The sequence below is a fragment of the Fringilla coelebs genome, assembly GCF_963513975.1.
Source record: "Fringilla coelebs genome assembly, chromosome: 32".
NCBI classification, from domain to species: domain Eukaryota; kingdom Metazoa; phylum Chordata; class Aves; order Passeriformes; family Fringillidae; genus Fringilla; species Fringilla coelebs.
The window spans coordinates 1074643-1091537 of NC_140058.1; the positions used below are offsets into that span (position 1 = coordinate 1074643).

The following is a 16895-nucleotide window of genomic DNA, read 5'->3' on the forward strand; positions in this document are numbered from 1 at the left end:
ACACCATGGGGACACTGAGGGGACCTTGGGGACACTGGGGTGGCACTGAGGGGACACCGTGGTGGCATCAAGGGGACACCCTGGGGACACTGGGGTGGCACTGAGGGGACACTGGGGACACCATGCGGACACTGAGGGGACCTTGGGGACACTGGGGTGGCACTGAGGGGACACTGGGGACACCATGAGGACATAAAGGGGACACTGGGGGACACTGGGGACACCATGGGGACACTGGGGGGACATTGGGGACACTGGGGACACCATGGGGACACTGGGGTGGCACTGAGGCGACACCGTGGGGACACTGAGGGGACATTGGGGGACATTGGGGACACCATGGGGACACTGAGGGGACATTGGGGACACTGGGGACATCAAGGGGACACCTCAGGGACACCGAGTGGGGTCACACAGGGATGTCCCCAAGTGTCCCCAAGGAGTTGGGGACAGGACTGGTGACAAAGCCATCGTTTATTCCCGCGACACCGGGGGAGGTGACACTCGGGGACACCTCGGGGACAGCTCGGGGACAGCTTGGGGACACCTTGGGGACAGCTTGGGGACAGGGGGTGTCACAGGCTGGTGGCATCGGTGCCATCCTGGGGACAGCTTGGGGACAGCAGGTGTCACACGCTGGTGGCATTGCCGCCATCCTGGGGACAGCTTGGGGACAGCTTGGGGACATGGAGCGTCACACGCTGGTGGCACTGGTGCCATCGTCCTGGGGACAGCTTGGGGACAGCTTGGGGACATGGGGTGTCACACGCTGGTGGCATCGGTGCCATCCTGGGGACACCTTGGGGACAGCTTGGGGACACCTTGGGGACAGCTTGGGGACAGTTTGGGGACAGGGGGTGTCACACGCTGGTGGCATCGGTGCCATCCTGGGGACATGGAGTGTCACACGCTGGTGGCATCGCCATCATCTTGGGGACAGCTTGGGGACACGGGGTGTCACACGCTGGTGGCATTGGTGCCATCCTGGGGACACCTTGGGGACACCTTGGGGACAGCGGGTGTCACACGCTGGTGGCACTGGTGCCATCCTGGGGACATTGGGTGTCACACCCTGGTGGCATCAGTGCCATCCTGGGGACAGCTTGGGGACACGGGGTGTCACACGCTGGTGGCACTGGTGCCATCCTGGGGACATTGGGTGTCACACCCTGGTGGCATCAGTGCCATCCTGGGGACAGCTTGGGGACACGGGGTGTCACACGCTGGTGGCATCAGTGCCATCCTGGGGACACGGGGTGTCACACGCTGGTGGCACTGGTGCCATCCTGGGGACACCTTGGGGACATTGGGTGTCACACGCTGGTGGCACCGGTGCCAGCTTGGGGACAGCTTGGGGACAGCTTGGGGACAGGGGGTGTCACACACTGGTGGCATCAGTGCCATCCTGGGGACACCTTGGGGACAGTTTGGGGACAGGGGGTGTCACACGCTGGTGGCATCGCCGCCATCCTGGGGACAGCTTGGGGACACCCTGGGGACAGGGGGTGTCAGACACTGGTGGCACTGGTGCCATCCTGGGGACAGCTTGGGGACACAGGTTGTCACACGCTGGTGGCATCGCCATCATCTTGGGGACAGCTTGGGGACACAGGGTGTCACACACTGGTGGCACCAGTGCCACCCTGGGGACAGGGAGTGTCACACGCTGGTGGCACTGGTGCCATCCTGGGGACATTGGGTGTCACACGCTGGTGGCACTGGTGCCATCCTGGGGACAGCTTGGGGACACTTTGGGGTGTCACAGGCTGGTGGCACTGGTGCCATCCTGGGGACACGGGGTGTCACACACTGGTGGCACTGGTGCCATCCTGGGGACAGCTTGGGGACAGGGGGTGTCACACGCTGGTGACATCAGTGCCATCATCATGGGGACACCTTGGGGACACCTTGGGGACACGGGGTGTCACATGCTGGTGGCATCAGTGCCATCCTGGGGACACCTTGGGGACAGTTTGGGGACAGGGGGTGTCACACGCTGGTGGCATTGCCATCATCCTGGGGACACCCTGGGGACATGGAGTGTCACACGCTGGTGGCATCGGCGCCGTCGTCCTCGGGGCAGCCCCTTGGGGACACCTTGGGGACATGGCGGGGGTGGCCCCGGCGCAGCTCCTGCTCCAGCCCCGACAGGCGCCGCTCCTGCGGGAGGGGACACCAGTGACACCAGTGACACACCCAGGGGACACCAGTGACACCAGTGACACACCCAGGGGACACCAGTGACACACCCAGGGGACACCGCGGTGGTGGCACCCAGGTGGCACCTACGTCACCCCCAGTGTCCCCCCAGTGTCGCCTCTGTCCTTCCTGTCCCTCTGTCCCAGTGTCCCCAGTGTCCCCCCAGTGTCCCCAGTGTCCCCCCAGTGTCCCCAGTCTCACCAGTGTCCCCTGTCCCCCCCATCCCAGTCTCACCAGTGTCCCCCCAGTGTCCCCAGGGTCCCCAGTGTCCCCCCCCAGTGTCCCCAGTGTCTCCTCCCAGTCTCACCAGTTCCCAGCTGTCCCCAGTGTCCCCAGTGTCCCCCCAGTGTCCCCAGTCCCCCATCCCAATCTCACCAGTGTCCCCAGTGTCCCCCCAGTGTCCCCAGTGTCCCCCCAGTGTCCACTGTCCCCATCCCAGTCTCACCAGTGTCCCCAGTGTCCCCAGTCCCCCATCCCAGTGTCCCCAGTGTCCCCACTGTCCCCCCAGTGTCCCCAGTCTCACCAGTGTCCCCAGTGTCCCCAGTCCCCCATCCCAGTGTCCCCAGTGTCCCCTGTCCCCCCATCCCAGTCTCACCAGTGTCCCCAGTGTTCCCAGTGTCCCCCCAGTGTCCCTCTGTCCCCCCAGTGTCCCCAGTGTCCCCTCCCAGTCTCACCAGTTCCCCAGTGTCCCCAGTGTCCCCTGTCCCCCATCCCAGTGTCCCCAGTGTCCCCTCTGTCCCCCCAGTGTCCCCAGTTCCCTCCCAGTCCCTCCCAGTCCCTCCCAGTCCCTCCCAGTCTCACCAGTTCCCTCCCAGTCCCTCCCAGTCCCCTCCCAGTCCATCCCAGTCCCTCCCAGTCTCACCAGTTCCCTCCCAGTCCCTCCCAGTCCCTCCCAGTCCCTCCCAGTCTCACCAGTTCCCCTCCCAGTCCCTCCCAGTCCCTCCCAGTCTCACCAGTTCCCCTCCCAGTCCCTCCCAGTCCCTCCCAGTCTCACCAGTTCCCTCCCAGTCCCTCCCAGTTCCCTCCCAGTCCCCTCCCAGTCCCTCCCAGTCTCCCCAGTTCCCTCCCAGTCCCTCCCAGTCCATCCCAGTCTCACCAGTCCCCTCCCAGTTCCCTCCCAGTCCCTCCCAGTCCCTCCAGTCCCCTCCCAGTCCCCTCCCAGTCCCACCCAGTCCCTCCAGTTCCCTCCCAGTCCCTCCCAGTCCATCCCAGTCCCTCCCAGTCCCTCCCAGTCTCACCAGTTCCCTCCCAGTCCCTCCCAGTCCCTCCCAGTCCCCTCCCAGTCCCTCCCAGTCCCTCCCAGTCTCACCAGTCCCCTCCCAGTCCATCCCAGTCCCTCCCAGTCTCACCAGTCCCTCCCAGTCCATCCCAGTCCATCCCAGTCCATCCCAGTCCATCCCAGTCCCTCCCAGTCTCACCAGTCCCTCCCAGTCCATCCCAGTCCCTCCCAGTCCCTCCCAGTCTCACCAGTCCCTCCCAGTCCATCCCAGTCCCTCCCAGTCTCACCAGTTCCCTCCCAGTCCATCCCAGTCCCTCCCAGTCTCACCAGTTCCCTCCCAGTCCCTCCCAGTCCATCCCAGTCCCCTCCCAGTCCCTCCCAGTCCCTCCCAGTCTCACCAGTCCCCTCCCAGTCCATCCCAGTCCCTCCCAGTCTCACCAGTCCCTCCCAGTCCATCCCAGTCCATCCCAGTCCATCCCAGTCCATCCCAGTCCCTCCCAGTCTCACCAGTCCCTCCCAGTCCATCCCAGTCCCTCCCAGTCCCTCCCAGTCTCACCAGTCCCTCCCAGTCCATCCCAGTCCCTCCCAGTCTCACCAGTTCCCTCCCAGTCCATCCCAGTCCCTCCCAGTCTCACCAGTTCCCTCCCAGTCCCTCCCAGTCCATCCCAGTCCCTCCCAGTCCCTCCCAGTCTCACCAGTTCCCTCCCTCTCTCCTCGCAGCTTTTCAGCCTCTCCAGGTCCTTCCTGCGCCCGCCCTCGGCCGCCGTCAGCCTGGGGAGAGACTGGGATGGACTGGGATGGACTGGGAGGGACTGGGATGGACTGGGACCGACTGGGACCGACTGGGACGGACTGCGACCCCAAACTGGGACAGACTGGGACTGACTGGGATGGACTGGGATGGACTGGGATGGACTGGGACCCCCAACTGGGACAGACTGGGACCCCCAGCTGGGACCGACTGGGACGGACTGGGACCCCAAACTGGGGCAAACTGGGCCCCCAAACTGGGCCAAACTGGGGCAAACTGGGGCCACATTTTGGAGTTCTCCTGTTTAGGGACACCCCCGGCCCCCCACCCCATTTTCGAAGGCCCCCACCCCAATTTCGGAGCCCCCCACCCCATTTTTATGGCGCTTTCCCCCAATTTCGGGCCCCCCCCTCCCCAATTTCGAAGCCCCCCACCCCAATTTCGGCCCCCCCCCCCAATTTCGGGGTCCCCTCCCCAGTTTGGGGGTCCCCAGCCCCATTTTTGGAGCCCCCCACCCCATTTTTGGGGCTCTTTCCCCCATTTTCGGGCCCCCCACCTCATTTTCGGGCTCCCCCACCCCATTTTCGGGGTCCCCCACCCCAATTTCGAAGCCCCCCACCCCAATTTCGGGGTGTCCCACCCCAATTTCGGGACCCCCCACCCCAATTTCGGACCCCCCCCCCAATTTCGGGCCCCCCCACTCCAATTTCGGAGCCCCCCACCCCAATTTTGGGTCCCCCCACCCCAATTTCGGGCTCCCCCACCCCAATTTCGGGGTCCCCCACCCCAATCTCAGCCCCCCCCACCCCATTTTCGGGGTCCCCTCCCCAATTCGGGGTCCCCCTCCCCAATTTGGGGGTCCCCCTCCCCAGTTTGGGGGTCCCCTCCCCAGTTTGGGGGTCCCAGCCCCACCTGGCCGCCAGGTTGGCGGCTCGGGCGTTGCCCTCCTCCAGCTGCCCCCGCAGCCGCTCCAGGCGCTCCCGGTGCCGCTGCTCGGCCCGCGCCGCCCGCGCCTCCGCCCGCTCCGCGCGCTCCCGCAGCTCCAACAGCTCCTCCCGCAGCGCCTCCAGCAGCCGCCCGTGCTGGGGACACCGGGACACGGTCACCGGGACAGGGACACCGGGACAGGGTCACCGGGAGGGACACCGGGACAGGGTCACCGGGACAGGGACAGCGAGAGCAGCACCGGGGCTTGGGGACACCGGGGCTTGGGGACACCGCCCGCTCCGAGCGATCCCGCAGCGCCTCCAGCAGCCGCCCGTGCTGGGGACACCGGGACACGGTCACCGGGAGGGACACCGGGTCACCGGGAGTGGCACCGGGGCGTACCGGGGGACACCGGGGCTTGGGGACACCGCCCGCTCCGCGCGCTCCCGCAGCTCCAACAGCTCCTCCCGCAGCGCCTCCAGCAGCCGCCCGTGCTGGGGACACCGGCACCGGTCACCGGGACAGGGACACCGGGACAGGGTCACCGGGACAGGGACACCGGGACACGGTCACCGGGGCTTGGGGACATCGGGACAGGGACACCAGGAGTGGCACCGGGGGGTACCGGGGATTGGGGACACCGGGGCTTGGGGACACCGCCCGCTCCGAGCGCTCCCGCAGCGCCGCCAGCAGCCGCCCGTGCTGGGGACACCGGCACCGGTCACCGGGAGGGACACCGGCACCGGTCACCGGGAGGGACACCGGGACAGGGTCACCGGGACAGGGACAGCGAGAGCGGCACCGGGGCTTGGGGACACCGCCCGCTCCGAGCGCTCCCGCAGCTCCGCCAGCTCCTCCCGCAGCGCCTCCAGCAGCCGCCCGTGCTGGGGACACCGGGACAAGGTCACCGGAAGGGACACCGGAATGGGGTCACCGTCACAGGGACACCGGGGCTTGGGGACACCGGGGCTTGGGGACACCGCCCGCTCCGAGCGCTCCCGCAGCTCCAACAGCTCCTCCCGCAGCGCCTCCAGCAGCCGCCCGTGCTGGGGACACCGGCACCGGTCACCGGGGCTTGGGGACACCGGCACCGGGTCACCGGGAGTGACACCGGCACAGGGACAGCGAGAGCAGCACCGGGGCTTGGGGACACCGGGGCTTGGGGACACCGCCCGCTCCGAGCGATCCCGCAGCGCCTCCAGCAGCCGCCCGTGCTGAGGACACCGGCACCGGTCACCGGGACAGGGACACCGGAATGGGGTCACCGTCACAGGGACACCGGGGCTTGGGGACACCGGGGCTTGGGGACATCGCCCGCTCCGAGCGCTCCCGCAGCTCCGCCAGCTCCTCCCGCAGCGCCTCCAGCAGCCGCCCGTGCTGGGGACACCGGCACCGGTCACCGGGAGTGGCACCGGGGGGTACCGGGGATTGGGGACACCGGGATGGGGGCACCGGGGCTTGGGGACACCGGGATGGGGTCACCGGGGCTTGGGGACACCGGCATAGGGACACCGGGAGTGGCACCGGGGGACACCGGGTCTTGGGGACACCGCCCGCTCCGAGCGCTCCCGCAGCGCCTCCAGCAGCCGCCCGTGCTGGGAACACCGGCACCGGGGGGTACCGGGGATTGGGGACATCGGGACAGGGACACCGAGGCTTGGGGACACCGGGGCTTGGGGACACCGCCCGCTCCGAGCGCTCCCGCAGCTCCGCCAGCTCCTCCCGCAGCGCCTCCAGCAGCCGCCCGTGCTGGGGACACCGGGACACGGTCACCGGGACAGGGACACCGGGACAGGGTCACCGGGAGGGACACCGGGACAGGGTCACCGGGACAGGGACAGCGAGAGCGGCACCGGGGCTTTGGGACACCGCCCGCTCCGCGCGCTCCCGCAGCTCCGCCAGCTCCTCCCGCAGCGCCCCTCCAGCAGCCGCCCGTGCTGGGGACACCGGGACACGGTCACCGGGAGCGGCACCGGGACACGGTCACCGGGAGTGACACCGGCACAGGGACAGCGAGAGCAGCACCGGGGCTTGGGGACACCGGGGCTTGGGGACACCGCCCGCTCCGCGCGCTCCCGCAGCTCCAACAGCTCCTCCCGCAGCGCCTCCAGCAGCCGCCCGTGCTGGGGACACCGGCACCGGTCACCGGGACAGGGACACCGGGGCTTGGGGACACCGGGACAGGGACACCGGGAGTGGCACCGGGGATTGGAGACACCGGGATGGGGGCACCAGGGCTTGGGGACACCGAGGCTTGGGGACACCGGGAGTGGCACCGGGGATTGGGGACACCGGGACGGGGACACCGGGAGTGACACCGGGGGGTACCGGGACTTGGGGACATCGGGAGTGGCGCCGGAGCTTGGGGACACCGGGAGACACCAGGGGACACCGGGGGACACCGGGAGACACCAGGAGACACTGGGGGACACCGGGGGACACCAGGGGACACCGGGGGACACCAGGAGACACCAGGGGACACCGGGGGACACCGGGGACTGTCCCCCCGGTCCCGGGGTTACCTTCTCGAGCGGCCGCAGCGTGTAGAGCTCGCCCGGGCCCGCCGCGTCCTCGGCCAGGCGCTGCCACGGCACCGAGGATTTACGGGGCAGCGACGCCGACGAGCGCAGCTTCCCCCGGGACTGCGACAGCGACAGCCGTTAGTGTCCCGGTAATGGCACCGCGACACCCGTTAATGTCCCGGTAATGGCACCGCGACACCCGGTAATGTCCCGGTAATGGCACCGGGACACCCGGTAATGTCCCGGTAATGGCACCAGGACACCCGGTAATGTCCCGGTAATGGCACCGGGACACCCGGTAATGTCCCGGTAATGGCACCGGGACACCCGGTAATGTCCCGGTAAACCGCGACAGCCGTTAATGGCACCGCGACACCCGGTAATGTCCCCTCAATGGCATCGTGGCACCATTGTTGTCACTGGGGCACCGGTTAGTGCCACCGGGACACCCGTTAATGCCACCACCCCCCCGTTAGTGCCACCACACCCCGGTTAGTGCCACTACACCCCGGTTAATGCCACCACACAGCCATTAATGCCACCACACTGCCACTAATGCCACCCCCCCCGTTAACGCCACCACACCCCCGTTAGTGCCACCACACCCCGGTTAGTGCCACCACACCCCGGTTAGTGCCACCACACCTCGGTTAGTGCCACCACACTGCCATCAATGCCACCACCCCCCCGTTAATGCCACCACACCCCCGTTAATGCCACCACCCCCCAGAGTGCCACCACACCCCGGTTAGTGCCACCATACTGCCATCAATGCCACCACCCCCCCGTTAGTGCCACCACCCCCCCCGTTAATGCCACCACACTGCCATTAGTGCCACCACACCCCCGTTAGTGCCACCACACCCCCGTTAGTGCCACCACACCGCCATTAACGCCACCACACCGCCATTAATGCCTCCGGTTAATGCCACCACGTCCAGAATGCCACCACCCCCCGGTTAGTGCCACCCCACCCCAGAGTGCCACCACACCCCGGTTAGTGCCACCACACCTCCGTTAATGCCACCACACCCCGGTTAGTGCCACCACACCTCCGTTAATGCCACCACACCCCGGTTAGTGCCACCACACCCCGGTAAATGCCACCACCCCCCAGAGTGCCACCACACCCCCGTTAGTGCCACCACACCCCGGTTAATGTCACCACACCCCCGTTAGTGCCACCACGCCCCGGTTAGTGCCACCACACCCCCGTTAGTGCCACCACACCGCCATTAGTGCCACCACACCCCGGTTAGTGCCACCACACCCCCGTTAGTGCCACCACACCGCCATTAGTGCCACCACACCCCCGTTAGTGCCACCACACCCCCGTTAGTGCCACCACACTCCCGTTAATGCCACCACGCCCCCGTTAATGCCACCACACCCCGGTTAGTGCCACCACACTGCCATTAATGCCACCACGCCCCTGTTAGTGCCACCACCCCCCCGTTAGTGCCACCACAACCCCGATTAATGCCACCACACCCCGGTAAATGCCACCACGCCCCGGTTAGTGCCACCACCCCCCGTTAGTGCCACCACACTGCCATCAATGCCACCACCCCCCAGAGAGCCACCACACCGCCATCAATGCCACCACCCCCCAGAGTGCCACCACACCGCCATCAATGCCACCACATTGCCATTAATGCCACCACAGCCCCCGGTTAGTGCCACCACACCCAGAATGCCACCACACTGCCACTAATGCCACCACACCCCGGTTAGTGCCACCACCCCCCCAGAGTGCCACCACACTGCCATTAATGCCACCACACGCCGGTTAGTGCCACCACACCACCGTTAGTGCCACCACACCGCCATCAATGCCACCACCCTCCCGTTAGTGCCACCACACCCCCGTTAGTGCCACCACACTGCCATCAATGCCACCACACCGCCATTAGTGCCACCACACCCCGGTTAGTGCCACCACACTGCCATCAATGCCACCAACCTCCCGTTAATGCCACCACACCCCGGTTAATGCCACCACCCCCCCGTTAGTGCCACCACCCCCCAGAGTGCCACCACCCCCTCTCCCTCACCCCGCTGCCACACCGGCACTCACCGGGCCATCCCCGGGCACAGGTGACCCGCTGCCACCCTCGGGCGGTGTCACCTCTGTCGCCCGCCCGTCGCCGTCGCGCTCGGGCCGCGCCGCCTTGCCCTGCGCGGGGACGCTCTGCGTGCGCTGGACGTGGCGGCGGCGCCGGGCCGGTCCCGGGGCCGGTGTCCCCGGGGGTGGCTCCGGGGATGGCCCCGGGGATGGCTCCGGGTCTGTCGCCGTCGTTGTCACCTCGTTGTCGTGGCCGCGGAGGCGGCGGACGCTGGTCAGGGATTGGCTCTTGATGAGGGGGCTGTGCTTGGGCAGGTCCCGAGGGGGGACAAAGCCCGGCTTGGGGGGTTCCGGGGGGCTGTGGGGACAGAGGGGACATGGGGACAATGGGGACAATGGGGATAATGGGGACAATGGGGACAATGGGGATAATGGGGATAATGGGGACATGGGGACAATGGGGACAATGGGGATAATGGGGACAATGGGGATAATGGGGACAATGGGGACATGGGGATAATGGGGATAATGGGGACATGGGGATAATGGGGATAATGGGGATAATGGGGACATGGGGACAATGGGGACAATGGGGATAATGGGGATAATGGGGATAATGGGGACATGGGGACAATGGGGACAATGGGGATAATGGGGACAATGGGGATAATGGGGACAATGGGGACATGGGGATAATGGGGATAATGGGGACATGGGGATAATGGGGATAATGGGGATAATGGGGACATGGGGACAATGGGGACAATGGGGACAATGGGGACAATGGGGATAATGGGGATAATGGGGATAATGGGGATAATGGGGACATGGGGACAAAGGGGACATGGGGACAAAGGGGACAGAGGGGACATGGGGACAAAGCCCGGCTTGGGGGGCTGCGGGGGGCTGTGGGGACAGAGGGGACAATGGGGACAATGGGGACAATGGGGATAATGGGGATAATGGGGATAATGGGGATAATGGGGATAATGGGGACAATGGGGACAATGGGGATAATGGGGATAATGGGGACAATGGGGACAATGGGGATAATGGGGACATGGGGACAGAGGGGACAGTGGGGACAATGGGGACATGGGGACAATGGGGATAATGGGGACAATGGGGATAATGGGGACAGAGGGGACATGGGGACAATGGGGATAATGGGGATAATGGGGATAATGGGGACATGGGGACAATGGGGATAATGGGGATAATGGGGATAATGGGGACATGGGGACAATGGGGATAATGGGGACATGGGGACAATGGGGACAATGGGGATAATGGGGATAATGGGGACAATGGGGACATGGAGACAATGGGGACAATGGGGACAATGGGGACAATGGGGACATAGGGACAATGGGGACATGGGGACAATGGGGACAATGGGGATAATGGGGATAATGGGGACAATGGGGACAATGGGGATAATGGGGATAATGGGGACAATGGGGACAATGGGGACAATGGGGACAATGGGGACAATGGGGACAATGGGGACATGGGGACAAAGGGGACAGAGGGGACTGGGGGGACATGGGGACAAAGCCCGGCTTGGGGGGCTGCGGGGGGCTGTGGGGACAGAGGGGACAGAGGGGACAATGGGGACATGGGGACAATGGGGATAATGGGGACATGGGGACAATGGGGACAATGGGGACAATGGGGATAATGGGGACATGGGGACAATGGGGACAATGGAGTTTATGGGATGTGAGTGGGGACATGGGGACATGGGGACAGAGGGGACATGGGGACAAAGCCCGGATTGGGGGGCTCTGGGGGGCTGTGGGGACAGAGGGGACATGGGGAGAGAGGGGGCAATGGGGACAATGGGGACATGGGGACAATGGGGACAATGGGGACAATGGGGACAAACCCAGGCTTGGGGGGCTGCGGGGGGCTGTGGGGACAGAGGGGACATGGGGACAATGGGGACAATGGGGACAATGGGGACAATGGGGACATAGGGACAAAGGGGACAATGGGGACAATGGAGACAATGGGGACATGGGGACAATGGGATGTGAGTGGGGACAAGGGGACAAAGGGGACAGAGGGGACAGAGGGGACATGGGGACAAAGCGACAAGGGGACAAGGGACAATGGGGACAGGGGGGACAGACAGGGGGACAAAGGGATAAGGGGATAAGGGGACGGGTGGACAGGGGGACCCCCCACTGTCCCCAGGTGTCCCCAGGTGTCCCCAGGTGTCCCCAGACGTCCCCAGCACCTCCTGGCGGCAGAGCTGAGTTGGACAGACACGGGGACGGGCGTCCCCTCCCGGATGGCCCTGAGGATGGTGGGCAGCGGCTCCAGCTCCTCCTGCGTGGCCTGGGGGACAGCGCGGGGGACATGACGGGGGCGGTGACAAGGAGGTGACACCGGCCCGGCCGCGGGGGCAGAGGGGTGGTGGCACCTGGTCGAGGCCGGAGAAGATGTCACAGAGCAGCAGGTGGAGCGTGGCCAGCTCCAGGGCCAGGTCGACGAAGCCGTCGTAGGCGGCAGCGTGGGTCACGCCGGCCTCGGGGGCGGCCACGGCCCGCAGGAACTCGGCCATGGTGGCCCAGTTCTGCTGCAGGAAGTCGTTCATGAAGGTCATGTAGGGCTCCTTGTCGCCGAACCTGGGGGCGGTGTGGTCACGGGGTCACCGTCGGGGTCAAGGGGTCACCATCGGGGTCAGGGGGGCGTTGTCATGGTCAAGGGGTCAGCACCATGGTCAAGGGGTCATCATCATGGTCAAGGAGCTGTCATTGTGGTCAAGGGGTCACCACCGTAGTCAAGGGGTCGTCGTTGTGGTCAAGGGGTCACCACCATGGTCAAGGGGTCACCACCATGGTTACATGGCCCACCATCATGGTTGGAGTCACCACCATGGTCTGGGGTCATCACCATGGTCAAGGGGTCACCACCATGGTCTGGGGTCATCACCATGGTCAAGGGGTCACCACCATGGTCAAGGAGGCGTCGTCGTGGTCAAGGGGTCACCACCATGGTCAAGGGGTCGTTGTCATGGTCAAGGGGTCACCACTGTGGTCAAGGGGTCATCATCGTGGTCAAGGGGTTGCCGTCGTGGTGAGGGGGTCACCACCATGGTCAAGGGGTCATCACCATGGTCAAGGGGTCGTCATCATGGTCAAGGGGTCATCACCATGGTCAAGGGGTCACCGTCGTGGTCAAGGGGTCACCACCATGGTCAAGGAGTCGTCATCGTGGTCAAGGGGTCACCACCATGGTCAACGGGTCACCACCATGGTCAACGGGTCGTCATCATGGTCAAGGAGTTGTCATCATGGTCAAGGGGTCACCACCATGGTCAAGGGGTCACCACCATGGTCAAGGGGTCACCATCATGGGCAAGGGGGCATTGTCATGGTCAAGGGGTCACCACCATGGTCAAGGGGTCATCATCGTGGTCAAGGGGTCACCACCATGGTCAAGGGGTCATCATCGTGGTCAAGGGGTCACCACCATGGTCAAGGGGTCACCACCATGGTCAAGGGGTCACCACCATGGTCAAGGGGGCGTCATCGTGGTCAAGGGGTCATCATCATGGTCTGGGGTCATGGTCATGGTCAAGGGGTCACCACCATGGTCATGGGTCATGGTCATGGCCGTGTGGGCCATGATGGCCTCGGGGGCGGCCACGGCCCGCAGGAACTCGGCCATGGTGGCCCAGTTCTGCTGCAGGAAGTCGTTCATGAAGGTCATGTAGGGCTCCTTGTCGCCGAACCTGGGGGCGGTGCGGTCAAGGGGTCACCGTCAGGGTCAAGGGGTCACCGTCGGGGTCAAGGGGTCATCATCGTGGTCAAGGGGGCGGCGGCGTGGTCAAGGGGTCACCACCGTGGTCACATGGTCCACCATCATGGTTGGGGTCACCTCCATGGTTTGGGGTCATTGCCATGGTCAACGGGGCGTCATCGGGGTCAAGGGGTCATCATCGTGGTCAATGGGTCACCACCATGGTCAAGGGGTCACCACCATGGTCAAGGGGTCACCACCATGGTCTGGGGTCATGGTCATGGTCAAGGGGTCACCACCATGGTCAAGGGGTCATCATCGTGGTCAAGGGGTCACCACCATGGTCAAGGGGTCATCATCGTGGTTAAGGGGTCACCACCATGGTCACATGGCCCACCATCATGGTTGGAGTCACCTCCATGGTCTGGGGTCATTGTCATGGTCAAGGGGGCGTCATCGGAGTCAAGGGGTCATCATCGTGGTCAATGGGTCACCACCATGGTCAAGGGGTCACCACCATGGTCAAGGAGTCACCACCATGGTCAAGGGGTCACCACCATGGTCAAGGGGTCACCACCGTGGTCAAGGGGGCGTCATCGGGGTCAAGGGGTCATCATCGTGGTCAAGGGGTCATTGTCGTGGTCAAGGAGTCACCTCCATGGTCAAGGGGTCACCACCATGGTCAAGGGGTCACCACCATGGTCTGGGGTCATTGTCATGGTCAAGGGGTCACCACCGTGGTCAAGGGGTCATCATCTTGGTCAAGGAGTCACCACCATGGTCAAGAGGTCACCACCATGGTCAAGGAATCATGGTCATGGTCAAGGGGTCACTATCATGGTCAAGGGGTCATCACCATGGTCAAAGTGTCACCACCGTGGTCAAGGGGTCATCACCATGGTCAAGGGGTCACCACCATGGTTTGGGGTCATGGTCATGGCCATGTGGGCCGTGATGGCCTCGGGGGCGGCCACGGCCCGCAGGAACTCGGCCATGGTGGCCCAGTTCTGCTGCAGGAAGTCGTTCATGAAGGTCATGTAGGGCTCCTTGTCGCCGAACCTGGGGGCGGTGTGGTCAAGGGGTCACCGTCGGGGTCAAGGGGTCATCATCGTGGTCACCACCATGGTCACATGGCCCACCATCATGGTTGGGGTCACCTCCATGGTCGGGGGTCATCATCATGGTCAACGGGTCATCATCATGGTCAAGGGGTCACAACCGTGGTCAAGGGGTCACCACCATGGTCAAGGGGACACCATTGTGGTCAAGGAGTCACCTCCATGGTCAAGGGGTCACCACCATGGTCAAGGGGTCATCATCGTGGTCAAGGGGTCATTGTCGTGGTCAAGGAGTCACCTCCATGGTCAAGGGGTCACCACCATGGTCAAGGGGTCATCACCATGGTCAAGGGGTCATCATCATGGTCAAGGGGTCACCACTGTGGTCAAGGGGTCACCACCATGGTCAAGGGGGTCATCACCATGGTCAAGGGGTCACCACCATGGTCAAGGAGTCATCATTGTGGTCAAGGGGTCACCACCGTGGTCAAGGGTTCACCACCATAGTCAAGGGGTCACCACCGTGGTCAGAGATCAAAGCCATGGTCATGGTCAAGGGGTCACTACCATGGTCAAGGGGTCACCACCATGGTCTGGGGTCATGGCCATGTGGGCCACGCCGGCCTCGGGGGCGGCCACGGCCCGCAGGAACTCGGCCATGGTGGCCCAGTTCTGCTGCAGGAAGTCGTTCATGAAGGTCATGTAGGGCTCCTTGTCGCCGAACCTGGGGGCGGTGTGGTCACGGGGTCACCATCGGGGTCAAGGGGTCACCATCGGGGTCAAGGGGTCATCACCATGGTCAAGGGGGCAGCGGCATGGTCAAGGGGTCACCACCGTGGTCACATGGTCCACCATCATGGTTGGGGTCACCTCCATGGTTTGGGGTCATTGTCATGGTCAATGGGTCATCATCATGGTCAAGGGGTCACTATCGTGGTCAAGGGGTCATCATCGTGGTCAAGGGGTCACCACCATGGTCAAGGGGGCGTCATCATGGTCAAGGGGTCAACACCATTGTCACATGGCCCACCATCATGGTTGGAGTCAGCTCCATGGTCTGGGGTCATTGTCATGGTCAAGGGGTCACCACCATGGTCAAGGGGTCACCACCATGGTCAAGGGGTCACCACCATGGTCAAGGGGTCATCATCGTGGTCAAGGGGTCATCATCGTGGTCAAGGGGTCATTGTCGTGGTCAAGGAGTCACCTCCATGGTCAAGGGGTCACCACCATGGTCAAGGGGTCACCACCATGGTCTGGGGTCATTGTCATGGTCAAGGGGTCACCACCGTGGTCAAGGGGTCATCATCTTGGTCAAGGAGTCACCACCATGGTCAAGAGGTCACCACCATGGTCAAGGAATCATGGTCATGGTCAAGGGGTCACTATCATGGTCAAGGGGTCATCACCATGGTCAAAGTGTCACCACCGTGGTCAAGGGGTCATCACCATGGTCAAGGGGTCACCACCGTGGTCTGGGGTCATGGTCATGGTCAAGGGGTCACCACCATGGTCTGGGGTCATGGTCATGGCCATGTGGGTCGTGCCGGCCTCGGGGGCGGCCACGGCCCGCAGGAACTCGGCCATGGTGGCGCAGTTCTGCTGCAGGAAGTCGTTCATGAAGGTCATATAGGGCTCCTTGTCGCCGAACCTGGGGGCGGTGTGGTCACGGGGTCACCGTCGGGGTCAAGGGGTCACCGTCGGGGTCAGGGGGGCGTTGTCATGGTCAAGGGGTCACCACCATGGTCAAGGGGTCATCATCATGGTCAAGGAGCTGTCATTGTGGTCAAGGGGTCACCACCGTGGTCAAGGGGTCGTCGTTGTGGTCAAGGGGTCACCACCATGGTCAAGGGGTCACCACCATGGTTACATGGCCCACCATCATGGTTGGAGTCACCACCATGGTCTGGGGTCATCACCATGGTCAAGGGGTCACCACCATGGTCTGGGGTCATCACCATGGTCAAGGGGTCACCACCATGGTCTGGGGTCATCACCATGGTCAAGGGGTCACCACCATGGTCAAGGAGGCGTCGTCGTGGTCAAGGGGTCACCACCATGGTCAAGGGGTCGTCGTCATGGTCAAGGGGTCACCACTGTGGTCAAGGGGTCATCATCGTGGTCAAGGGGTTGCCGTCGTGGTGAGGGGGTCACCACCATGGTCAAGGGGTCATCACCATGGTCAAGGGGTCGTCATCATGGTCAAGGGGTCATCATCATGGTCAAGGAGTCATCACCATGGTCAAGGGGTCACCGTCGTGGTCAAGGGGTCATCATCGTGGTCAAGGGGTCACCACCATGGTCAAGGGGTCATCATCGTGGTTAAGGGGTCACCACCATGGTCAAGGGGTCGTCATCATGGTCAAAGGGTCATTGTAATGGTCAAGGGGGGACAACCCAAAAT

At 64.1% G+C, this 16895-nt stretch overlaps 2 protein-coding genes across 2 annotated transcripts in view; both read right to left on the reverse strand.

Annotated features, from left to right (window-relative positions):
• The window catches only part of LOC311164395 (glucosidase 2 subunit beta-like), a gene marked incomplete at its 5' end in the record, with an annotated part of 7440 nt that extends 5980 nt beyond the window's left edge, over positions 1 to 1460 (reverse strand). Inside the window, one exon of the mRNA XM_084223834.1 lies at positions 1450 to 1460. Coding sequence (XP_084079960.1) covers positions 1450 to 1460 — 11 coding nt within the window. The remainder of the gene's footprint in view (positions 1 to 1449) is intronic.
• Positions 1461 to 2028: 568 nt separating this feature from the next.
• RASAL3 (RAS protein activator like 3) overlaps positions 2029 to 16895 on the reverse strand; it is a gene marked incomplete at its 5' end in the record, with an annotated part of 38853 nt that continues 23986 nt past the window's right edge. Inside the window, 7 exons of the mRNA XM_084223835.1 lie at positions 2029 to 2160; positions 4114 to 4189; positions 5082 to 5251; positions 7619 to 7738; positions 9696 to 10041; positions 11926 to 12026; positions 12112 to 12316. Coding sequence (XP_084079961.1) covers positions 2044 to 2160; positions 4114 to 4189; positions 5082 to 5251; positions 7619 to 7738; positions 9696 to 10041; positions 11926 to 12026; positions 12112 to 12316 — 1135 coding nt within the window. The 3' untranslated portion in view covers positions 2029 to 2043. The remainder of the gene's footprint in view (positions 2161 to 4113; positions 4190 to 5081; positions 5252 to 7618; positions 7739 to 9695; positions 10042 to 11925; positions 12027 to 12111; positions 12317 to 16895) is intronic.